Source organism: Ovis canadensis, chromosome 11 (genome assembly GCF_042477335.2).
Source record: "Ovis canadensis isolate MfBH-ARS-UI-01 breed Bighorn chromosome 11, ARS-UI_OviCan_v2, whole genome shotgun sequence".
Lineage (NCBI taxonomy): Eukaryota > Metazoa > Chordata > Mammalia > Artiodactyla > Bovidae > Ovis > Ovis canadensis.
In genome coordinates this window covers 41,358,122-41,383,255 of record NC_091255.1, presented here as the reverse complement: position 1 = coordinate 41,383,255, position 25,134 = coordinate 41,358,122, and the positions used below count along the sequence as shown (strand labels likewise).

Below are 25,134 nucleotides of genomic sequence, written 5' to 3'. Positions count from 1 at the left end.
GGTGGGGACCATACCACCTGCTGACATCACAATGCCCATTTACTCTGGCTGCAGGCTCCTGGACCACCTGGGGCAGTGGAGAGAGGATGGCTGGCGGCCACGAGTAGAGGACCAACGGGGAAGTAGGGTCAAGGACACGGGGACGTTTGGGGGCGAAAATAAGCCCCGGGAGGGAGAGTCACCAGGCTCCTGAAGGTAGCATGGAGAAGCACAGAGACCTCTCAGGTAACTCGGGGGTAGGGTCCTGTCTCGCCTTGGAGCACCAGGGGTTCCAGAGAGAACAGTCAGGAATGAATGCGGAGCAAGGCCAGCCTGTCACAGCAGCAGGAGGCCTTCTGCTGGGCATCGGAGCCTTGGTCTTCCTCCTCCCCTGCCGTCCACCCCTGGACTCTAACTCTACTGAGGTCTGGATTAACTTTGCAGGAACTTAGGCCTGTCTTTTAAACTGGTCAGGTGACTCCTCAAGGCAGCCAGGGCAACAAGTCTATTTGAACAGCAAAGAAACCAAAACAAACACACGAAATACACCTGCTTCCTCCCTAGGGGTGGGGGACGAGGCTTCTATAGGATTTCCTCCCCACCTACCAGGAGCTCAGCACCCAGGACATGCTACACCCGGATTGGGGGAGGCCTTGACGGTTAAGGACCTATAGGAACCCGGAGGGGAGAAGGTCGTGACAGCCACACAGACAGCAGGTTCTAGAAAAAGTGATGATGAATATTCCAGTTGCTTATTGAATAACAAAGAACAGGAGGAAAAAGAGTGAGTACGTAAACACAGCAGTCCGTAAGCATTCTGATCAGCGTGGACACAGTGTGGAAGGGGGAGGGGAAGAGGCAGGGGGGCTGGGCTCAAACCCAGGCCCCCAGAGGCCACCTTGTCTGTGCCAGCAGCTGCGGATTTGCATGTGCTCGAGGTGTGAGGAGCTGCTGTGGGAGAAGCAGGAAGGGAGTGGAGGGGCAAGGATGAGGGGGCCAGAGTCCTGGGTTCAGTTCAGACTGCCCCGTGTCCGGGAGAGGGTCACTGGCCAGCCTGGGGTCAGGGAGCCAGTCCTGTCCGCTTCACCCGCTGCGTCCCAAGGTCACAGTCTTCCTTCAGGCCTCCAACCAGCACTTCCCTCCTTCCTTTTTGGCTGAGTTACTTCGGGGTGTCTTCTGAGCGCTCCCAGCTGGGACCTGTGTAGAGTACAGGGACCCTTCCTCCCCAGTAATGAATGGTCAGGCCCACACGGCCTGGGTTGGAATGTAGGGCAGCCATTCCGGTGTCTTCTCTTTGCCCTCCTGGTGCTGCCATGAGGGGTCTGGAGCCTGGGATCCCTCCTCCTCCCCTAGTCAGAGCGGGGGCCCTTGGTTGCTGTATTGGAATGGGTTATTGTGTGTGTGTCCTTGTGTCTGTGTGGGCATGTGTATATATGTGCTTGTGTGTGTGTTGGGGGCTTTCCAGGTGGATCAGTGGTAAAGACTCCATCTGCCAATACAGGAGACTCAGGAGATGTGAGTTTGATCTCTGGGTTGGGAAAATTCCCTGGAAGAGGAAATGGCAACCCGCTCCAGTATTCTTGCCTGGAGAATTCCACGGACAGAGGAGCCTGGTAGACTATAGTCCATGGGGTGGAAAGAATCAGACATGACTGAGCATACACATATATTTGTATTTGTGTGTGGATTTCTGTTGCCTCTATGTGCTTGTGTGTGTCTGGTGGACTCCAGTCGCCCATGGACACGGCTGAGCATGCACACGTCCATGTCTGTGTGTGTTTGTGTCTGTGTGTGCATTTGTCTGTGTCTGTATATGTCTGTGTGTGCATGTCTGTACTCCTGTGTGTGCCTGTGTGTACATGTTCATGTGCGTCTGTGTATATCTGTGTTCCTATGTGCATCTGTGTCTGCGCTTGTGTTTTTGTGTGCATCTGTGTGTGTGTGTGTGTGTGTGTGCACACATGGGCCCAACCCCTGCACTTTCGAGCCCCTCCGTGGCTGTGCCCCCTGTCCTTCCCCGTCAGGCTCTCCGTGGGGCTGCGGGGCTTGGTGGATGGGCGCCAGGCAGCTGGGCCTGGGGGAGTGAGGAAGGAATAGCAGCTGGTACAGGCCACTCCCTGGGGAGTTTTGGCAGAAAAAGGAGGAAAATAGAAGTCAGGGAAGCTTGGGGTCAAGGGAAGAATTTTCTAGGGGAGGGGAGACTTGGGAATGTTTGAAGCAGAGAGGGAGGGACATTTGGAAAATGCTGGTGATTGGGGCGAGGAGTGAGGCCAGTGGGTGGGGCGGGTGAAAGGGGCCGAGCGTGGACAGTGGACGTCAGCACTGCTGCGGTCTGTCTCGGGCCAGTCGCCATGCCCCAGATTGCTTACACCCCCAGCATCCATGCTGTCGATGTCCCCAGTGAGCGGTGACCAGCAAAGGGCGCAGAGAGAAGATGCCAAACACCATGCCCAGGCTGGGAGCTGGTCTCTGCCTTTAACAGGCTCAGCATCTCCTGGGACAAAGACGTATCAGCCTCCCGCGCCTGAGGGCTTGCCTGGCCCATGGGTCTTCACTCCTCTGCCACCCTTACCCTCATCCCTGCCCCACCCCCGCCCCACCCTCTCTTCATTGGAGAAAAATGAGGCCAAGCGAGGTTGGTAATTTGCCCAAAGTCACACAGTTGGCAAACAATAGAACTAGGACAGAAACCCAGCGCCCTCTGACCCCAGTGTTCGCGCTCTGGGTGAGTGTAGCCCCTCTGGGAACTCTGACTCCGTTGCCTGCTTGACCTCCTGTCACTTTGCCCACTCCTGACACGGCCCTTCACTGTCCAGACCTCAACCAGGCCATGTGCCAGTTCTGGCTTTCCCACCAACTCCCGGCCCCGGCTTCTTCCTCAGGACCTCAGGATCTTCTCCCCCCCCAGTTCCCGTTTTCCTCAGGCTACCAGGTCTCTGGGGATGGGACAGACAGGTGTGTGGGAAGTCAGGCTCTGAGGAGGGGGCTGATGACCGGGCGTTTCCAGTTGGATGGGTCAGTGTCAGATCTGATGGCACCCGGTAAACTGCGTGGTGGGCAGTCCGCTGCAGAGAGAAGATGGGAAGCTGTTTCCACAGCTCATGGAGGCTGGTGCTGCAGGGAAAACGCCCAGAAATCAACAGAAAGGAAGGAAAGGTTTGCCAAGTTGCTGTGAGGGATGCTCACGAGAAGACTCTTGAGAGTCCCTTGGACTGCAAGGAGATCAAACAAGTCCATCCTAAAGGAAATCAACCCTGAATAGCCTTTGGAAGGGCTGATGCTGAAGCTGAAGCTCCAATACTTTGGCCACCTGATGTGAAAAGCCAACTCATTGGAAATGACCCTGATGCTAGGAAAGATTGAGGGTAAGAGGAGAAGGGGGCAACAGAGGATGAGATGGTTGGTTGGCATCACTGACTCAGTGATGAATTTGAGCAAGCTCTGGGAGATTCTGAAGGACAGGGAATCCTGACATGCTGCAGTCCATGGGGTCACAAAGAGTCAGACTTGACTGAGCGACTGAACAACAGCAAGTGAGTGTCTGGTCTAGGTTAGGCATCAGGAATATGCTGCAGGTCAGGCCAGCAGCCTGGGAAATACTTGGCCCATTCTGATTTTCACTTTTCATTGTTTATTTCTAACAAATAGTTATTTCACCATTGTAATTCTTAAAGTTTTTAGGAACATGCCAGAGAATGACTTTGTTCTGGTTTTTAGACTCTTGACTTTTGGTTGCAGAGAGACAGAAGCCAATTAGCTAATCACAGTCATAGGCTGTCAGCCAGGGCTTCTTGGAGGGGCCACCTGCAGGATGTCTCCAGCCTGTACTGTTCTCCTGCCACCCTGGAACCAGCATTTCACTCTTGCTCATGGAGACCCTGAGCCTCCCTGACTCTGTAGCACACTGGTTTTTCCACCACATCTGATCCTTTTTTTCTTCTTCCCAACTTCTTCAAACCAAGTCTCCTCTCTGATGCTAAAGAGAATCCCCTCTCCATATCTAGATGCACCTCCAACTGGTGGCCCTACAGCTGTGCTGACAGTGGGGGATGTAAGGGTCCCCCTGACTCTTCTCCACAGTCTCTCATCTCTCTTTTCACTTCCAAGGTTTGGTCCATTCCTGCCCACACACTCTGCTCCCTTTTCTGGCCCCTGCCATCCTTACATCCTTAAAACATTTTACCTTAATATGTGGTCTGCTGAGTCGCTTCAGTCGTGGACTCTTTGTGACCCCATAGACTGCAACCTGCCAGGCTCCTCTGTCCATGGGATTCTCCAGACAAAAATACTGGAGTGGGTTGCCATGCCTTCCTCCACAGGATCTTCCCGATCAAGAGACTGAACCTACATCTCTTGAGGCTCCTGCATTTACAGGTGGGTTCTTTACCACTACCACCACCTGGGAAGCCCCTTTACATTAATACACTTTACAATCAGCTTGTGAGTTTCTATAGACACTTTCAACTTGGTTGAGATGACATTGAATCTACAGCCCAATGTAGGAGAACTGATATTTTTACAGTGAACATGGCATTTCTTTCCATTTATTCAGACTTCTAAACTAACACCCCAAAAAGATGTCCTTTTCATTATAGGGGCCTGGGATGCAAAAGTAGGAAGTTAAGAAACACCTGGAGTAACCGGCAAATTTTGCCTTGGAGTAAAGAATGAAGTAGGGCAAAGGCTAATAGAGTTTTGCCAAGAGAACACACTGGTTATAGCAAACACCCTCTTCCGACAACACAAGAGAAGACTCTACACATGGACATCACCAGATGACCAATACTGAAATCAGATTGATTATATTCTTTGCAGCCAAAGATGGAGAAGCTCTATACAGTCAGCAAAAACAAAACTGAAGCTGTCTATGGCTCAGATCATGAACTCCTTATTTCCAAATTCAGACTTAAATTGAAGAAAGTATGGAAAACCACTAGACCATACAGGTATAACCTAAATCAAATCCCTTATGATTATACAGCGAAGTGAGAAATAGATTTAAGGGATTAGATCTGATAGAGTGCCTGATGAACTATGGGCAGAGGTTTGTGACATTGTACAGGAGACAGAAATCAAAACCATCCCCAAGAAAAAGCAATGCAAAAAAGCAAAATGGCTGTCTGAGGAGGCCTTACAAATAGCTGTGAAAAGAAGAGGAGTGAAAAGCAAAGGAGAAAAGGAAAGGTACACCCATTTGAAGCAGAGTTCCAAAGAATAGCAAGAAGAGATAAGAAAGCCTTCCTCAGTGATCAATGTAAAGAAATAGAGGAAAACAATAGAATGGGAAAGACTACAGATCTCTTTAAGAAAATTAGAGATACCAAGGGAACATTTCATGCAAAGATGGGCTCAATAAAGCACAGAAATGGTATGGAGCTAACAGAAGCAGAAGATATTAAGACAAGGTGGCAAGAATACACAGAAGAATTATACAACAAAGATCTTCATGACCCAGATAATCACAATGGTGTGATCACCCACCCAGAGCCAGACATCCTGGAATGTGAAGTCAAGTGGGCCTTAGGAAGCATCGCTACAAACAAAGCTAGTGGAAGTGATGGAATTCCAGTTGATCTATTTCAAGTCCTAAAAGATGATGCTGTGAAAGTGCTGCACTCAATATGTCAGCAAATTTGGAAAACTCAGCAGTGGCCACAGGACCGGAAAAGGTCAGTTTTCATTCCTATCCCAAAGAAAGGCAATGCCAAAGAATGCTCAAACTACTGCACAATTGCATTCATCTCACACACTAGCAAAGCAATGCTCAAAATTCTCCAAGCCAGGCTTTAATAGTACTTGAACCATGAACTTCCAGATGTTCAAGCTGGTTTTAGAAAAGGCAGAGGAACCAGACCTCAAATTGCCAACATCTGCTGGATCATTGAAAAAGCAAGAGAATTCCAGAAAAACATCTGTTTTTGCTTTATTGACTATGCCAAAGCCTTTGACTGTGTGGATCACAATAAACTGTGGAATGTTCTGAAAGAGATGGGAATACCAGACCACCTGACCTGCCTCTTGAGAAATATGTATGCAGGTCAGGAAGCAACAGTTAGAATTGGACATGGAACAACAGACTGGTTCCAAATAGGAAAAGGAATATGTCAAGGCTGTATATTGTCACCCTGGTTATTTAACTTATATTCAGAGTACATCATGAAAAATGCTGGGCTGGATGAAGCAAAACCTGAAATCAAAATTGCCAGGAGAAATATCAATAACCTCAGATATGCAGATGACACCACCATTATGGCAGAAGGTAAAGAAGAACTAAAGAGCCTCTTGATGAAAGAGAAAAGGAGAGTGAAAAAGTTGGCTTAAAGTTCAACATTCAGAAAACTAAGATCATGGCATCTGGTTCCATCACTTCCTGGCAAATAGATGGGGAAACAGTGGAAACAGTGGCTGACTTTATTTTTGGGGGCTCCAAAATCACTGCAGATGGTGATTGCAGCCATGAAATTAAAAGATACTTACTCCTTGGAAGGAAAGTTATGACCAGCCTAGACAGCATATTAAAAAGCAGAGACATTACTTTGCCAACAAAGGTCTGTCTGGTCAAGGCTATGGTTTATCCAGTAGTCATGTATGGATGAGAGAGTTGGACTATAAAGAAAGCTGAGCCCCGAAGAACTGATGCTTTTAAACTATGGTGTTGGAGAAGACTCTCGAGAGTCCCTTGGACTGCAAGGAGATCCAACTAGTCCATCCTAAAGGAGATCAGTCCTGGGTGTTGATTGGAAGGACTGATGTTGAAGCTGAAACTCCAATACTTTGGCCACCTGATGTGAAGAGATGACTCACTGGAAAAGACCCTGATGGTGGGAAAGATTGAGGGCAGGAGGAGAAGGGGACGACAGAGGATGAGATGGTTGGATGGCATCACTGACTCGATGGACATGGGTTTGGGTAAACTTTGGGAGCTGGTGATGGACAGGGAGGCCTGGCGTGCTGTGGTCCATGGGGTCACAAAGAGTCGGATGCGACTGAACTGAACTGAAACATGTTTTTTAAATAATGTATAATTTTCTGCAGAGAGGACTTGCACATCTTTTGTTGGATTTATTTGGCATTTTTGAAGTAATTGTAAACAGTAACATTGCAGACATTTGTTTCTGGCTGGTATTTAGAAGGAGTATGTTGTCTTTCCCTCCAACAAGCTTGCTAAACTCGACAATGCTGATAGTTTATTTGTAGATTCACTTGTGTATCTACAGATATAGTCAGAGTCTTCCCTCTGTGTCCTTGGGGGATTGTTCCTAGACCCTTTGAGGGTATCTAAGTCCACGGATGCTCAAATCCCTTACAGTTGGTCCCATATATGTGGGTTTAGCACCCATAGCTCCAAGGGGCAACTGTCTGCTAGTTACAAGCAGGTTTTAGAATCAAATTGACTTGCTTTTGAATTCTAACCTCAGCATTTGCCAACTGCAGGGCTTTGAGACAGTTGCTTGGTGTTTCTGAGGCTCATTACTCCCTTTACAGAATGGGGACACCATGTCACAGGTGAACAGTGGTAAGGAATGAATGGCGTGAAGTGTGTCCCTCTGGTGGCAGTGCTGGTCCTCCCGGGTCTCCATTTACATTATTTCCATCCCTGTCCCCACATCCGCCTTCCCCGTGACCTCTGTAGCTCTCCCAGCTCTGGCTTTTACCCCCATCATTTTATGGAATCACCCTCATACACGCTCTTAGTGTCAATGTCAACGGATTCATTTGGTCCTTGAGTTTCTTGATGCCTCTGTGGCCTTCACACGTCCGTGTCTGTGACATCTTTTTTCTGACACCAAATGTGTAGCTTCTGACACCAGCTGATTCTCCCCTCCTCCACCACCAGCTGGGTGCCTACACGTGAATTCAATTCAGCTTCTGTCTACCCGGAGAGCATCAGACAGAGGGCTCAGTCTCACAAGGCTGCCCCCATTTCAGTTCAAGTCCCAAGGGCCTCCTCTACTTCTCACTGGCTATAAATTTGGGGGTTCCCATCACCCCTTCCTCAGATTTGCTCATTTGCTAGAATAACTCACAGAACTCAGGAAATGCTTTACTGTTACTTTACAGGAAATGTTCACCAGGTTATTGTGGAGGATACAGTTCAGGAACAGCCAAATGGAACAGATGGAGTTTGGTGACGTGCAGTTGGTCAGTTGCTCAGCTGTGTCTGACTCTTTGCGACCCCATGAACTGCAGCATGCCAGGCTTCCTTGTCCTTTACCATCTCCCAGAGTTTGCTCAAACTCATGTCCATTGAGTTGATGATGCCATCCAACCATCTCATTCTCTGTCACCCCTTTCCCCATTCTGCCTTCAATCTTTTCCAGCATCAGGGTCTTTTCCAATGAATGGGCTCTTTGCATCAGGTGGTCAAAGTATTAGAGCTTTGGCTTCAGCATCATCCTTGCAATGAATATTCAGCATCATTTGCCAAAGGGACAAATGAGATTTACTTCCTCTGTCAGTACTTTTCTTTACAAATCCGCTCAGTCAGAGAGTCTGGCTGTATCCTCTCCTCGTTGCGCTTTGAAGCACTGGATGAGGAGGGAGCCCTGGCAATAGCAGGGCCTCCAAGCAGAGCTGTGATGCGCCCAGGGCCGGCAGCTGCTGCAAGAGCCAAGAAATCTCGTCGTTTTCTTGCCTGCCCCTTGGCTTCAGAGTAAAGTTTTAGAAACCACCCGTCAAGGGTGACCACACTGAGGTGGAAAAAGTGTTTCTGAAGCTGGAGTCAAAAATTTCCACTGACTCCAGAGTTTGGCACAGCAGTTCTTAGTCCAGGCGACATTCACACACCATTTCTGTGACTTCCTGGAAGCCAACACGAACCTCTCAACCTTTCTCTGCTATCTGGTGGGGAGATGGCAGAGGACAGCTCTCCTGTGAACCAGCATCACCTTGCAGGCTTGCTGAACTCAGGTCCCGGCCCCATGCCAGAGTTTCCGATGCAGCAGGCCCGGGCGGACCAGAGGAAAAGCATTGCCAACAAGCAGCCAGGTGATGCTGAGGCTGGTCCCCCGACCACCTTGGTGACCTCTGGTCATACGCTCCCTGAGAGCAGGGAAGTGCCAGTGGGAGTCATCAATGTGTGTATGTCTTGGTGACCTTATGGATTGTATGCCATGCTCCTCTGTCCGTGGGATTTCCTAGGAAAGAATACTGGTTGCCATGGCCTCCTCCAAGGGATCTTCCAGACCCAGGGATCGAACCTGAGTCTCTTACGTCTTCTGAATTGGCAGGCGGTTTCTTTACCACTAGTGCCACCTGGGAAGCCCAGTGGGAGGCATCAATAAGTCCACTGAAATACGCCCTCTGTGCATCCTTTGGGGCTGAGGATGGGGTGAGAGCCGTGGTGAGGGTCAGGGCCCACAGGGTGGCCGTGCAGCTCTGTTGCTGCCCCTAAACTGCCTGGTAGCCCCGCTGGAGGTCCTGGGGCAAAACAGCTGTCCTCAGGTTCTGTCTGCATCATCTTGAAGCCTTCCTGACTTGCAGGGTTCCTCCTGAACTGTGACTGTCAGAAACTGTCAACAGTTCCAGTCAAGCCTACCTGTTGGCAGGGGCACTTTAGGCAGAGGGATGCTGTGACCCAAAGACATCTTCCTGGGACCCCCACGTCGCCCCAGGAAAAGTCAGCCCCTCGTCTCCCCACCCCAGAGCCAGAGAACACGGGGTGGGGCCGGGCCCATGGCTCCTTCAAAGCCAGGTAGATGCTGGCGGTCACAGCGAGCCTGGCACTTGTGGCTCCTGGTTGCCGGCGCTGCGTCCCTGCTGCATACACAGAGCCTCCTTTCTTCCTCCAGGAGAAGCCACTCTTTCATGGGCGGTGCAGTCGAAGGAAGTGGAAAGTCCCAGACAGAGCCTATGAGCCCCTCTGGGTCCCTTTGCCTCTTCTGGCCCCTCCCAAGGACAGGGAGGCGCGGCCTCTACAGGTGGGCTGGGTCCTGCCCAGAAACAGGGTTTCTGGAGCCAAGGCCAGGATCGAGGGAGGGAAGGGGGAAGCCCCAGGCCTGGGCTCTGGGCTGGACCGCAGCCCCGGCCGGCCCTCCCGCCGTGGCCCAGGAGGGCCGCGCTGAGAAGCTGCTGATCTCCACCCCGCCGGTTCCACATTCCTGGATGCTGAGGGAGGGATCCCAGTGTTTATTCCGAACAATGTTTTCCTCTGTCTGAACCGACTGGGCGTTAAATTCTTCCAGATTTCTGGCTCCACGTCGTAACTCCAACGGGAGAGAAACAGGTTTACGGCAGTTGGCAAGGGTGGGAACGCAGGGTCGGTTCCTGTACCTCGTGCGTCTAGAATTTCCATGGGTGGATGGAAAGACTGCTGGCTGTTTGGTGGTGGTGGGGAAGGGGGGGCGGGGGGGGGGCTCGCCCTGGCTCTGCACCCTGCCTTTCACATTTCCCACCCTAGAGGGCAAAGTGTGCTTTCTCTTCTGGAACCGGGCAGAAAGTGGGCAGAGTGCTGAAGGTCAGGGCTTGCTGTGCTTTCTTATTTGCAATAAACTCAGAAGCTGGGCTCACATGGAACTCATTTGGTGGGGTGCTGGGAAGCTGGCGTGCATCCTGGGTCCTGGGCTGCTGTGTGGGGAGGAGGTCAGAGCTGGAGAGAGAGAGAGGAAAAAAAACAACCCTATCTTCACAGAAATCTAGTGACATGAGGGCTAGACTGTTGGGTCAGAAAGACCCCAACATAGCTGGTTGGGTCTCAGAACCATGCTGGTCGGTGCCTGTGATGATCTGTGACTGTTACTGTCCTTTAACAGGATGTCCTTTAGCAGGATGATCACACAACGGGGCCACAGAGACCCTCTTCTCTTTATTAATGATATAGAGACCTTTGGGAAACCAGTGGGATCAATTCAAAGATAAAGGCACCCTTCCCTTTGAACACAATAACCTGGTTCCTGGTTTTTTCTCGGGGATGATTTGCTCTCTGCAGGGTCCTGGGTGAAGCCTCAGCCTTGGGGGCAGGTGCCCTTCAGCCTTTTGGATAGGAACAGCCTAGATCCACATCAGGCAGGGGGTAGATGGTGGCCTTGAAACCCCCAGTTTTCTTATCCTGTGCTCTCAGACTCTGAAAACCTACTCCTGAATCCCTTTCATGGTTTGTGTGTGTATGCGCGTGCATGAGTGCACACATGTGCTCATGCACACACAGTAGGAGAGAAAGGTGGCTGGCCAGCCACCCAGATCCAGAGCCCAAACAGCATTTATGTAGTAGAGGGGGTGGATGGGTAAAATAATTGCATGATAGAACTTGACTTTATAATCTGGCTGCTTTCACAAAGCCATTTTGATGCCAAAGTCATTTTTACTTGGTCTTAAACCACTAAAGCTACAGCTTTCTGAACCTCTCAAGGAACATGTGAAGAGAGCACCCTGGCATCATCTCTGAGCCCCACCTCCACCCCTTCCCACCCCTCCCTGTCCCCTCTCTGCCTTGACCCCTCCAGCCACAGCAGTGTGTCCACAGCATCAAGATGGCCTTGTCCAAACTGGCTTTGTTAGACCATGGCCTCATTTCTGTGGTGTTTGATAGCCATGAATTATTTATGTACACATGCTCCCTTGTAGCAGGAGTTGCATTGTTCCCCAGAGATGGGAGCAGAGTAGAAGGAGGAACCGTGTACGGGAATTACCCCCATGGCTGGCAGAGTCCACATCTCTGTTCTGTATCAGGAGTAGGATCCTTCCTTGGGAAATCTGATATGGGCCTTGTATCAGTTACCTCTGGCTGTGTAACAAATAACCCCAGATTTAGTTTCTTAAAACACACATGTACCTCCCAGTCTCCATGGGTTGAGAATCTGAGTAGGACTTAACTGTGCCTCTGTCTCCAGGCCTCTCTGTGGGGGACAGTTGTGGTTTTGGCTGGGGCTGTGGTCCCACCTGAGAGGCTAACTGGGGAGGGTCCCTGCCCAAGCTCACTCGCATGGTTATTGGCAAGATCAAGTTCCTCACAGGTTGTGAAACTCAGGGCCTCAGTTTCTTGCTGGCTAGAAATGTCCCTGGCCATTAGCTTTTCCCTAGGGTGGCTTACAATAGGGTTTCCCTCTGATGTACAGAGACAAAGAGAGACAGACACAGACAGAGACAGAGAGTGAGTTTGAGAAGGAAGCCAAGGTTTCTGTGTAATCCAATCGCCATGTAATGTCCCATCACTTTGATCACATTCTATCTGTTAGAAAGGAGACATTAGATGTGTGTGTGGGGGGTGGTTTCAGAGGATGTGAGTTCTGGGCAGAGGATATTTGGGGGCCTTGTGGGAGGCAGCCTGCCAAGGCTTCTGGGCCCAGTTCTGTTCAGTCTGTTCAGCCTGTGGGCCCTGGCACCCCAGTGGTTCTGATAAGCCTGTGGCTGTGAGTGGCAGAGATAAACGAGTTTTACGGTCACCAGAGAGTAAGACACAGTGTTCTGAAGACCACCTGGGGGCTGGTGATTCTGAGCTCCTGAACTGGTTACACTTGCCCTCCACTCACTCCTCTTGTCCCACCTCCACCCTCTGCTCTCTCTGGAATTCATCTAGTTCTTGTTTTGGGTGCCCATGTTACGGCATCATCTTGCTACCCACACACGCCCCAGTCACACATCAGAGAGGTATGTTCATGCCATTAGTTCAGGCTTCCTGATCTTCTCTACAAAAGCAGATAGTTTAGAACTTACTGATCATGACATCCTTCTCCCTGAATCAACTGGATTGGAGTAACATCCGTGGGACAGGGTGTTTCTCACGGAGAAAATGAAATTTGGAAGGACCGAGTAACCTGCTGAAGGCTGGACCTAAGATGCAGAGCTGGGTCTCAGAACTCTCCTCCAGCCCACGTCCCCTTTAAGCTGCTCACATACCCAAGTCTCCAGATTGTTTCCAGCAGGAATCTGGCGAGACTTTTTGGCCCAGTTTGCTCATGAAGTCATCGCAGGCTGGAGCTGCAGTGGCCTGAGGAGAAGAGAAACAGGGTCAGCTGGGACCAGGGGTGTTGAAGCTGAGGGTTGCCTAGAGGCATGCCTGGGGACATCGGGGGGTTGCACGGGGCATGTGTGTGCATGTGTGCATGTGTACATGTGTGTGTGTAGGTCATAGACCCCCCGCTTCACCTTGGGGATCAGGGCCGTGCGCATATATGTACATTTGGATTTGAGTGGCTGCAGATTGTCTGGGATGCCTCAGACCTGCTGGGCTCAGGTCACCTCCAGAGGGTGTCCTTTCTGCAAGCAGACGATATAAGCAGGGCTGCTGGGACCTAAGGAGTGGCATTGGTGTGGGGGTTGGGTGAGACTTGGGGACAGAAGTGTGTCCCCCTCCCGTAGCCCATCCTGTCATCTCCCCCTGCTCCAGCCTCTTCCTGGATGTCACAGTCCTGCATGACAGTCACCCAAGGAGGGTGAGGGCGGTCCAACCTGGGCTCCTACCTGCTTGACATAATGTGCCTCACGACAGAGCTGTCAAGGCCAGAGAAATCCTGTTACTGCCCCTAGTTTACAGACGAGGTCATCGAGCCTCAGGAAGTTTAAGTGTCCTGCTGCAGGTCACACAGCTGGGCAGCAGGTGGCCTGTCCTGCCCTCATGCTCTTAATTGTACATGCTGTGCTGTGCTTAGTTGCTCAGTCGTGTGTGACTCTTTGTAACCCCATGGCCTGTAGTCTGACAGGCTCCTATCCATGGGGATTCTCCAGGAAAGAGTACTGGAGTGTGTTGCCATGCCCTCCTCCAGGGGAACTTGCCAACCCAGGGATCGAACCCAGGTCTCCTGCATTGCAGGCAGATTCTTTACCGTCTGAGCCACCAGGGAAGCCCACGAATACTGGAGTGGGTAGCCTATCCCTTCTTCAGGGAATCTTCCCGACCCAGGGGTCGAACCGGAGTCTCCTGGATTGCAGGCAGATTCTTTTCAACTGAGCTACCAGGGAAGCCCCTTAATTGTATACTTTACTCCAAACAACTGCTTCCTATGCACCTTTGTCCTGTTAGGCACATTCTCATATGTTGCCTCCCGGAGATGTTGAAATAAAACATAGGTAGATGATAGAAGCACTGTGGGAGCGCCGAGGAGAGAGCTGGCTCTCATGCAGGGCTGCACGACGGTGGGTCTGCAAGGTTGGGCCTCTGTCAGGAGAGGATGTCCCCCCAACACATACCGTGGAGGGCCCGTTCCCGGAGAGTAAAAGCACTCTGTGCACCCTTCCACTGTGCCAAGGAGAGACACATTAAAACCCTTGTTGAATTGGATTTCTGACTCAACAAAAACTCCTTTTGTCAGAACCTCAGAACTTCCTGGCACGTGACCCGCACATATTTCCTATGTGGTAATGGATCGCTGTGGACTGTTTGTATATCGGTGCCTAGAAAAATTCATTAAAAATGAGTAACTCAGTATTTCTCTCCAATTTCAAAGACCCTTTTCTTGATCTTTGGGTACTCGATCTTTGCTATTTTCTCTTTTAACTGCAGGCAACAGTTTTCCTGCATATTCAGCTGTCCATTTCCCCTAGATCACCCATGGTAGTTACATGATAGTGTATTTTACCAGTTTACCTTCCTCATTCTGTTTTTCAGAAACCTCTTGAAAAGAGCCACACCAGAGACTTTCAGATGCATGCACGCTGGAGAAACAGGAACCAGAGACGGTCAGAGTGAGGTGAGCAAACCTGGGGATTTGCTCAAACCAATACCAAGTCACGCACAATGGGACAAAGGGCCCTGGTAGACCAGGCACAGATAAGTCACTTGAGAGAAGAGGTGAGAGCAGGTATAAGGCCCCTGGGGGGTGCTGATCAGCCTCCCAAAAGAAGAGTCAAAACAGTCCTGGAAGGAGAGATGAAGGGGCATCTGAATTTATCATCGTTCTGAGGGAAGAAAAGACCACTCCATCCTCTAAGAGCAGATGGGAGACCGCCCGGGGCTGCCTCTAGTAGCAGTGACATCCCTGTGTATGGATGGAGCACATGTTGGACCAGACAGGAAGGGAGACGCAGCTTCCGAGGAAAAGCGGGGTTGGAGTTCAGTCTGTTCAGGCCCTGTGGTTTTCTGTGTGAGACAGGGTTTCAGTGAAGCCTGAATCCTGGACTTGGTGGCTTCAAGCCAGTGTCTTGGGCTCATTTCTGGGCAGGGCTTCCCAGGTGGCACTAGTGGTATATCCTCCTCCCCTCCCTCCGCCGCTTTGCAGTAGACATAAGAGATGCAAGTTCGATTCCTGGGTTGGGAAGATTCCCCTGGAGAAGGGCATGGCAACCCAGTCCAGTATTCTTGTCTGGAGAATCCCGTGGACAGAGGAGCCTGGTGGTCTATGGGGTTGCAAAGAGTCGAACACGACTGAAGCGATTTGGCACGCATGTATGTATATGTATATGTATATGTATATGTATATGTATATGTATATGTATATGTATATAAATATGCTGTGTAGTTGTTCAGTCATATAAGACTCTTTGAGACCCTAGGGAGTGTAACTCATCAGGCTCCTCTGTCCATGGCATTTCCCAGGCAAGAATACTGGGGTGGGCTTCCAGTTCCTTCTCCAAGGGATCTTTCTGACCCAGGGATTGAACCCCTCTCTCCAGCATTGGCAGGCAGATTCTTTACCACTGTGCAACCAGGGAAGCCCATAGGTTACGTGTACGTTGGGATAACTGACCTCTGAAGAAGGTGGCCACATTAGCTGTTTGCTTCCAGGCAGAGTCTCAAATGCAATCACCTTATTTCTTTTTTTAAGAAAAAAACAAGATAGGGATTTTAATATGATTAAGCGAAGTCGCTCAGTCGTGTCCTACTCCTTGTGACCCCATGGACTGTAGCCTACCAGGCTCCTCCGTCCATGGGATTTTCCAGGCAAGAGTACTGGAATGGGTTGCCATTTCCTTCTCCAGGAGATCTTCCCAACCCAGGAATCGAACCGGGGCCTCCTGCATTGCAGGCAGATTCTTTACCAACTGAGCTATGAGGGAAGCCTCCTCATATTTTATTCTTTTAATATGATTAAAGTGAAGTTAAAAAAAAAATCAGGTGAAGCATGGCCTTATAAAAATCTTCTAATTAAGAAAAATATATAGGTAAACAGGGAAAAAAATCAAATTAATATTGTATAAGGATACATAAATAAAATTTTGCTCATCATTATTATCTAAAATATTAACTTTTGAAAAAGCATTATTTCTAGGATTTGCTTGATATTTATTATTTTTTCCTTAAAGATATTTTAAATGTAAGTAATATATGCCAGGTTGAAAATTCACAGTGTTCATTAAGAATGAAATGAAATTTGATTTCCCGCTTTCACTCTCTGGTCTCCAGGTCTGTGACTTGAAGGGTAATCAATGTTAGCTGTTAGCAAGTCACCATCTTTAAAGCAAACCCTGGGTTCCTGGTGCTTTGAGCACTGTAGAATCGCGTGGTGGGACCCACTGATTGCGGCCCACCCTGGAGATGCCTGTCTGTCCTCCCATTGTTCCAGTGGAGCAGGGCTTCCTCTCTCTGATTGATTACACTCTGTGAAGCCACATGTTTTCATGGTCCCTTTACTCCTGAGCCAGCTGTCAGGCAGAGAGAAGGTCCCTGGGCACACACTGCTTCACGCCTTTCATGTCTGATTTCCTGAGTACGAAGGCAGGGCTGATTCCTGCTGCCTGTCTTTTCATCTTTCCCAGCCGTCTTGCCTGTCGGTGTACCCGGCCACCGAAAACGTCCACGGAAGGAAAAGGTTGAACAGTGTTCCTCTGATTGTGCCTGTTTGGCTCATTTTGGAAATTTTATTTAAAAATTTGAACCTTGATCTCTAGACAGTATAGCCACGGGTGCTGTTTGTTGAATGAGTCTTCATATTACATTTAAATTGGGAATTTTACTATTTATCATTGAATAGTCCTCAGATAAATATGAAATTTAGATTTGTAGTTTTACCCAAGGCTCAGTTCTACTTCCTGCAGCCAAGTGTTCATTCTGCCAGTTCAGCATCATGGTTCATAGGTAGAAACCCTGCAGCCCGTGTGAGCTGCACCCAGAGAGGAAGGTGGGCCCGAGTAGAGACTCACTTCACTCGGGACTTGAACTCCTCAAGGACTCAGCACAACCATCTATCTTCTCTTCTTGAACCTGTTTCGTGCTTTCCCACCCTGACCTGGGTTGAGTTGGGAAGCTTGTGATCTGGCTCCTCAACGAGCCAGGTGCTCCTTGAACCGAAGCTCCAGGCCTGGTGCGTGGTGACAGTGGACCCCCCATCTGCAGAGTGGCTGAGGGGACTGCTTCTGGTCTCTGCAGGAACTTCTCTTATTTCTGGTGACTCAGATGACACAGGCTGGTTGTGTTTGATGTGTTATGGGCATGGGAGACACATGTGCTTTGTAGACCCTTGGCACTGCGAAGAGTAGACCCCTTCCCCCCACCCCCCGAAAGCAAGAGATGAACATGGAGAATCCACTGTGGGTTCTCGGGGAGGGTGGGGCCCACACCTCTTAGAAGTGCTGTGTTTGGGGCTCAGTATGGATTTGGTGAACACCTGTACCCGTGCTTGAACTGGTGTGCGTGGCAGTGGGCACTTCAAATCTGCTTCCACTTCTGGTGTCCCTCAAAGTCCGCGTGTAATCATTAGAAAACATGGATGTGCCGAAGCGTCTTCAAGAAGCAGCGTGTCCCCCTTCTCCCTCCTGCCGCTGTGATAAGTCAGTGATGCCAGGCCTGTGTCAGAAGATGGGCACTTCGATGAGGCTCCTGCCTCCCGCCCCAGGGTGGTGCCCACCCCCCTCATCCCCTGCCCTGGAAAGAGGCGTGGTCTCGATCAGGACCAGCTGATAGCTACCAAAGCTGCCCATCGTGTACAAGGAGGCTTTTTAGCAGAGCTCATAATGGGCTTGTTTCTCCTCTCTTGGAGTAGGCGTGTATTTGAGGTTGAGAAGGTGACCAGCAAGTTGTCTCGTAGGGAGGGGGCAGGGGAGGCAAGCTTGCCGCTCCCCACCCCTGTCCCCTCTGTTTTAGCTCTGGAATTCTCAGGGCTTCCCAGTATCGTATCAGGATCTCCTGGGTGCCCCCTGGAGCCTGTCAGCTGCCTAGTGTTGGGTGGGGGGATGGGGCAGTGTGAAGAGGTGGAGGGAGTCTTGGTAAGTGGGCGGTGGGCTCATGGTAAGTCTGTCGGGGGGCCCAGTGCTTCCCTAGGTCTGAAGTGCGGGGCGTCAGAGAGTGTTCTCAGCCTATAAGACCAGGGTCCGCTCAGGATGAAAGGCAGCATGGGAACACCACGCGGCATCAGGCTGGTTCATGTCTTAGAGATAAGACTCCCAGGACACTTCTGCCCTAAGTGGAAGCTTCCTCTTCAGACCAAAATAAATGCAGAGTAACCAGAAGGCAGACAAGGAAACGGGCAGGCCAGGGAGGAGACCGGAGGTTGAGAAGGGTAAGTGCAGAGGTGGAAAGAAACTCTGCACCAGCTTCCTGCTGGGAAAAATATGGTTCTCCATCTGTGGGGGGTGGGGTGGGTGTGAGGGGCCGAGGGGGTCAGACAAACTCCTTGGATGGCTCAGGGAGAAGAGAGAGATGAAATGCAAGCAAGACAAGATGCCTGCAGGCTGAAGCAGAGCAGGGGACAGGCCAAGCAGAAGGAAGGAAGAGGGTTTACTTTCCAGGGAGCACTGGGCCCTCCATTTGGCTTGGCCCTTCCCAGGTGGCGCTAGTGGTAAAGAACCCACCTGCCAATGCAGGAGACATAGAGATGTGGGTTCGATCCCTGGGTCAGGAAGATCCCCTGGAGGAGGGCATGGCAACCACTCCAATATTCTTGCCTGGAGAAACCCTATTCTTGCCTGGGAAATCCCATGGACACAGAGCTTGGCAGGCTACAGTCCTTGGGGTTGCAAAGAGTTGGACATGACTGAGTGACTAACACTTTCACTTTTTTCACTTTTTCTTTTGCATTCTGTGGGGCACAGCTTGGGAAACACTGGATTAAGACACTGTCCTGCCCATCAGGGGTGTGCATACAGCACTATTTTCACAGTGTTTGTGGGGCAAACAATCTGAGTGTTCTGGGTGGATTTGTACCCACTGATTCATCTGTCTTGCCTGGAACCCACGAAATCCTTTTGCAGGATGGTTTCCTGAGATAAGAATGTGGCATGGACAGAGTGTGAACTTTCTGCATGAAAGCACCATCCTTAGCCCCCACTTTGAGACAGTGGTTCTTTAATCTTCCTGATTCCAGTATTAGCAGGTGGTGGTGGGAATGCTCCGCAGCCCTTAATTTAAAAAAAATTTTTTTTAAAGATTTTTATTTTGATGTGGAATTTTTAAAAAGTCTTTATTGAATTTGCTCTGCAGTATTGCTTCTGTTTTATTTTTTGTTTGTTTGTTTTTTTGGCTGTGAGGCATGTTATAGTAAAGCTCTGACCTTGGAAATGATTTACTTTATAACTGCAGTAAAATTGATGGTGGCCCTGTCGAGAGCTCCCTTCCCTGCCTTCCCCAGTGGCTCCTCAGTAGGGAGGGAAAAGGGGCAGAGAGTCTTGGAATTGCTCACCTGAGGGGCGTTTCCTGCCTGCACAAGCCAAGCCTTGTGTATGTTGCAGCTGAAAGATTTAGAATTGTCATTCAGCCTCTAATAGGGCTACTAAGAGTAGGTCCTCACACTGGCAGCAGCACCTGGGTGTGACTTTGACATGCACGTTCTCAGGCCCCCAGAGCTGGCGGCACACCCTGCATCCCTGGTGCGGACCCTGCTGGTGTGTTTTCCCAGCCCCACCCCCTAGGGTTCCCATGAAGTGGCACTGCCCTGGACCCATGGTTCTCAAAGCAGGGTCTGCTGGACACAGCTCTGGACTCACCCTCAAGCTTGTTCAGAGCCACTCAGATTCTTAGTCCCTGGGTGTTGACAGGAGGCAGTGGGCATGCTCCCTGGGCCTTCCCAATGCTCAAGGAATGAATCTATAAAGTCATCCATTCTCTGATGTGCATTTCAGGGACTTGGAAGTAGAGAGGAGCTGAAAAGGTCGCTAAGTGGTTAATAATAAAAGCTCACCAATCTTCCTTGCTGAAGATTTGAGTTGTGGCTCTGGACCTGGGCCCAGGGATGTTTTAACAACCCTCCAGGCGGATGGACCCTCGAGAGGTTCGAGAGTCCCTAGACTGCAGTTACCATTGGTCATGTTGGGCAGGAAGGCAGCCTTATTGCAGCCTCTGCCTGCCGGCCTGAGGTTGACTCCAGGCAGCTGCCCATCTCTGCTGCCCCTTCCCCTGATAGCAGGCCAAGGGTGCTGCCAGGGAGACGTATTCTGCCCAATGGCAGTAACGTGCTCACTTGGGCTCTGGTGGAGAAGAAGACGTGATTTTGAAGTGGGGGCGTTTCTTTCTTCACCTTTTCCCTAGTCCAGTCTTGATGTAGCCCCCAAGCCAGCCTCGCACTGGGTCCTCAAAAGCTGGCAGTCAGAAGGTGGAGGCCTGGACCTGGCCTGCCCTCCCCGCATGCCCTGGGCTCAGCCTGTCTCTCTGGCTCCCAGAGGCTCCTCCTTGTCTCTGAGCTGACAGAGGCCCTTGAGCTCAGGCTCCCAGGGAGGCTGCCCGCCGCTTTCTTCCAGGACTCTCTGTGGGAGTCCAGGCTTACAGATGTTTTTCTCCAAAGGTATCTAGGCCTTTGCTGTGAAGAATTCGGTAAACATGGAGAGGCTCGATGCAAGAAAGATGAAGATGGAAGAAGGTAAAGCTCAGGTCTTCACAGTGGGTGGGGTTGGCCGAGGTTGGGGCGTGGTGGGGGCGGGGGAGACGCTGAGGTGGCTGCTCTTGTCACACTGGTGCGAGGATCTGGTGGCTTGGAGAGACAGAGGGGCAGGTCTCTGGGTAGTTTCATCTCTGTCCTGTACAGTGGATTCCCTAACCCGCAGGACCTTGGAGTTTTGAGTCTGCAGGCAAGGATGGGTGGTCACATCTGTGCCCGGAAGCTTGGATGCTCTTCTTCTAGAGCGAGGTGACGTCACGCATCCTGTCTCCCCCCAGGCACAGTGACACCCTTGCTGGGACCTGGAACCTTCCACGATGCTCTTCCTCATGGCCCTATCTCCGAGGAGCTCTCATTTCCCCACAAGGGAGCCTGGGAATCACTTTAGAATCTGCCTCTTCTCTTGAGTTATAATGCTTTTCACTGAATTCAGGCTGAACCTTTTAAGTCCCCTGCCTCTCCAGCTCATATCAAAATGACCAAAGGACTATAAAATTAGGGCAAGTAGGCAACACCTGAGGATATAGGGGAGGAGAAGCTGCGGGAGGGAAATTTGGAGGCCTTTCTTCTGGACCAAGTGAAGCTGCAAAGGAAAGAAAGAAGATCTGACCTGGAAGGACTTGGTATTCACAGAGGGATGGGCTGCTTGGCAAACTAATGGGTGGATTTTCCAGTAAAGCTCCCCCCACCCCAGATACCCAAAACCTCTGGCCAGCAGCTAAAGTGAAAAGCTTATGTATGTGTGAGCCTGTGAGACTTGAGTTCAAACCCACCATGTGCTAGCTGAACAGGATGGACAGCCTTGGGCTTGTCCTCTCTTAAAGGGAGATGACATCCATTATCAGGTGTAACAAGGATTAAATGAAAAAGGCAGTGAGACTCAGCCAAGGTGTTCATAGTTGCTGTTCACTGATTACTCTGTGCCAGGTACTGTGCTAAATAAAATCTTTACATATATTGCTTCCTTTAATCCACAAGAAAGCTCTTTGGGGTTGGTCTTTTTCTAATCACTGCTTTACACACAAAGCAGCTGAAGTTAAGGAGGGTCAGAGACTTGCTCGAGATTCACAGATAAGAAGAGGGGGTGGAGAATGAATTTGAACTCAGATAGTCCAAGTGCAAAGCCCATGCTTTCAACCCCTGAGCTACACTGTTACAAGTCCTTGACTTACATTACTTTATTTCATCCTTCCTATAGCCTTATGGTAACCATTTTTACTGGTGAAATGACACAGGTTTATAGGTTAAACAATTTGATGTATGCAAAGATTTGAAACCAAGCCTGTTGGACTCCAAGGTCCCACTCTTGACAATTGTTTTCCTTAATTAATATACTTGTGGAGTGTCATTCTGTCTCCCAACTTTACAGATTTTCCAGTAAAGCTCCCCCCACCTCAGACACCCAAAACTTCTGACCAGCAGCTAGAGTGAGAAGTTTATGGATGTGTGAGCCTGTTAGATTTGAGTTCAAGCCCACCATTTTATTCCCACTGAAAACAGGGGGTGGAAGGGCTATCATGCCTGATGGGGAGAAATCCAGACTCTGATTCCTCTGACCTCTAAAGAATGGAACCATTGCCGCGAGTGCCTCTAAATTGCCTGTGTTTCTCTTTGCCAGTAGAACTCACTGAGAACATTGGGCTCCCAGTGAATCTGCTTGACAAACACGACCCGTGGCCGGCCTATGTCACATACACCTCCCCGATGGTGAAGAGACTCATAGAGAAGAGCAAGGCCAGAGAGCTGGAGTGCCTGCAAACGGTAGAGGAGAGTCGGCGGGGGGGCAAGCAGAGCAAGCCAGCCAGCCTCATCCAGCTGAAGAGGAGGAAGTCTTCCAAGTCCTCCGGCACTGCCACCTTCAAGGACCTGAGGTCCGAGACCATGCTGTCTGTGTGGGGCCCCCTCACCATGTCGGCCATGGGGCCTCCGGGGGTCCCAGAGCCCCTCCACCTGCACTCAGACTCCAGGGCGAGTCCCACCACCAGCTACAACAAGATCATCTTTGCCCGGGCGCCCACCATGAGGACGCTCCCTTACACGGCCGGGCGGCCGTCGGAAATGTTTTGCCTCTAGCCAGAGTCCCCGCAGCTGACCCCCGAGCTTGTATGGCAATTAAGTGCCGTTTGCCACACATTGTGTGGCGGCCCTTGCGTTGAAACTCGCCCCTGCTGGTGCAGAGGTTGGCTGAGATCAACCCCAAGGGATGGGGGCCATGGGTGGGCAGGTGCGCTCCCTCTGGCAGTGCAATTAAGTGGGCCTGGGAATGCCAGGCTCCAGTTCCTGGTGTAGATGATTAGGACCCAGCTGAGGACAAATCAGTTCTGGTCCAGGCAGCAGACAGAAACCACACCAGAGAGCAGGCCACTGAAAAGGCAGGAAGAGGGTTCAGAGGGCGTGGATGGAGAGGCACCTGCAGGAAGCAGCCTGGGGCATGCACCCAGGGAAGATGCAAATATATTAAGCTAGACACTTGGTGATGGGCAGGTGGGCTGATCTCTGATTCCTGAGGTGGGCTAATGAATGCTTCTCAGCAGACGCTGGTGTCCTGAGCTCGGAGGACAGCCCTGTGGGGTGGCACCCCCGCCTCTTGGCTCATGGACGCACATGCTTGGTTCCAAGAGTTGTTGGGGAAACCCAAGAGGGGCTCAGATGTTTCTGGAAGGAGTTGACACCGCCCAAGTGAATGAGTATTGCTGAGGACAGGAAGCCAGGAGGAACCAAATCTGGAGCAAGTCCCTTCTTCCTCCTCCAGTCTTGACGCTCCCTCTGGCTCTCCTGATAGGCAGAGCCTAACTGGGAGGGAAATAGAAATGTGGTTTGCAGCAACCCAAATCCTGCGTCTCGAAGCAGAGTGTGAAAGGATGGACTTAGAGCCAGGGAATTAAGCTTGAGTCCCTGCCCAGTGGGTTCCAAGAGATCCCACCTTGCTGTCCCATTTGGTTCCTGAACCTGTATTGGGGGGTTTCTTCCTTGGGGGGGGGCTTACAAAGTGGCTATGGGGGTCCAAGTGTCCGCTGCTGAGAGATGGGGGATTCTGTCCTCTGGGCTTCTCTGAGGCTTGTGGAGCAGAGCTGGTGGGGAGACAGCTCCGGCTGGACCCCAGCTGTGCTTTGTCAGATAGCTGAAATCGGTCCACCCATGCTTGGGCTATTCCCAGCTGGCCTCAGAGCAAACGATGCTGTCCTCAGTCTGGAGGCAGACACACTATGTGTTTAGTCACAGAGGGGACCCAATGCGACAGGCAGACCACCCAGTCTCGGCTCTGGGGCTCCTGCACTGAGCGTGGCTTCACTGATCGCATCTCTCTTCTTTGCCTCATCCAAGTGTCTATGCTTGTGTTAGTGAAACGGTTAATACTCACCCAGCTTCTCACACAGACACAGAAGATGCAATGAGTTAGTTGTTGGAAAATGTGGAAGCTGCCCTGAGAATGTGCCCTCTCCACCCAGGAGCCCTGCAGAAACACTTGGCTGCACTCTGGCTGCCGTGAGCTGTGTAGAGAGTTGCACAAGTTAGGAGCTCCAGATCCATTCCTGGGTCTGCAGCTCTTGGCCAGAATGAATTCTTACAAAAATAATATGATTTACAGTGAATCTGAATGACTGTTTTTTGGGTCCACGGAACATTTACAGACTTGGAAGCGAATGATGAATTCCTAACAAAAATTTTTCTTTTCTCTATCCCTTTATGGGAGTTTATAGCTAGAGTATACTTGGGAAGTGATGGATTATAGATTTTCATTGTGTCAGTGTTTGCAGGGGTTTGGGCTGATTTCTTTCCATTCCTTTGAAGGTAGAGTTGTTACATAGTGTTTTGTTTTGTTTTTGGTGGCTGTTGCTTTTTAAATTTCTAGGTGTTTCACAGTTTTTACAAATATATACTCTCTAAATGAATGGTTGTTTTATAGATAACATTGCTTAGATTAATTCTCAGTCTGTTATAACATACAAGCAGGAGCTAAGCATACCAGTACCTTACACTGTGATGAGAATGGCTTGTGTCTGTGGCTGCAGTCCAGACACGGTGGCTTCTGGGGCTGTTTTAAGAAAGAAAAACTCTTAATTGCTTTGAAAGGGAAGGAGTCTGTTCAAGGCCAAACTGGGTTCATAGGTCCAGCCACTTCAAGGACTTGCCATGTTGGCTTGAGGACCAAGGGGGCTGCCTGGAAGGGGTCCTCCTGGGGAGGCAGCTGATGGACGGAGTAGCTGGACCAGTGATGAAGCCTCCGTCACTGGAGGAAGGAGGGTGACCCTGAGGTATCGAAGCAGCTGTTGCTTAAATTTGTCTCCAGGCCCAGATGCCTGACTAGAGGTGGGGGCCCTGGAGCTGAACTTGTGCTAAACTCTTGGAGGACTCTTGCTAAAATCCTGGGAGGCCCTGAAGTAATGATGAAAAGTGGAGGAGAGACTTCTTGATATCACAAGGCACCCACGTGCAGGTCCCCTCCCTGGGCGTGGACATGAAGCTGTGGGTCTGT

The 25,134-nt window shown here is 50.5% G+C and overlaps 1 protein-coding gene across 1 annotated transcript; it reads left to right on the top strand.

Moving 5' to 3' along the window:
- Nucleotides 1-515: 515 nt before the first annotated feature.
- On the top strand, nt 516-24,231 carry CDRT4 (CMT1A duplicated region transcript 4). Its single transcript, XM_069542922.1, has 4 exons — nt 516-763; nt 14,522-14,603; nt 20,565-20,639; nt 22,279-24,231. The coding sequence occupies exons 3-4, from the start codon at nt 20,600-20,602 to the stop codon at nt 22,728-22,730; spliced, it is 492 nt and encodes a 163-aa protein (XP_069399023.1). The 5' UTR covers nt 516-763; nt 14,522-14,603; nt 20,565-20,599; the 3' UTR covers nt 22,731-24,231.
- The last annotated feature ends 903 nt before the right edge of the window (nt 24,232-25,134 follow it).

Excerpts from the sequence above, each read along its gene's own strand:
- CDRT4 (XM_069542922.1), top strand. The coding sequence starts at position 20,600 with ATGGAGAGGCTCGATGCAAGAAAGATGAAGATGGAAGAAG. Across the intron at positions 20,640-22,278 it reads AAAGATGAAGATGGAAGAAG|AACTCACTGAGAACATTGGG; the intron begins GTAAAGCTCAGG and ends CTTTGCCAGTAG.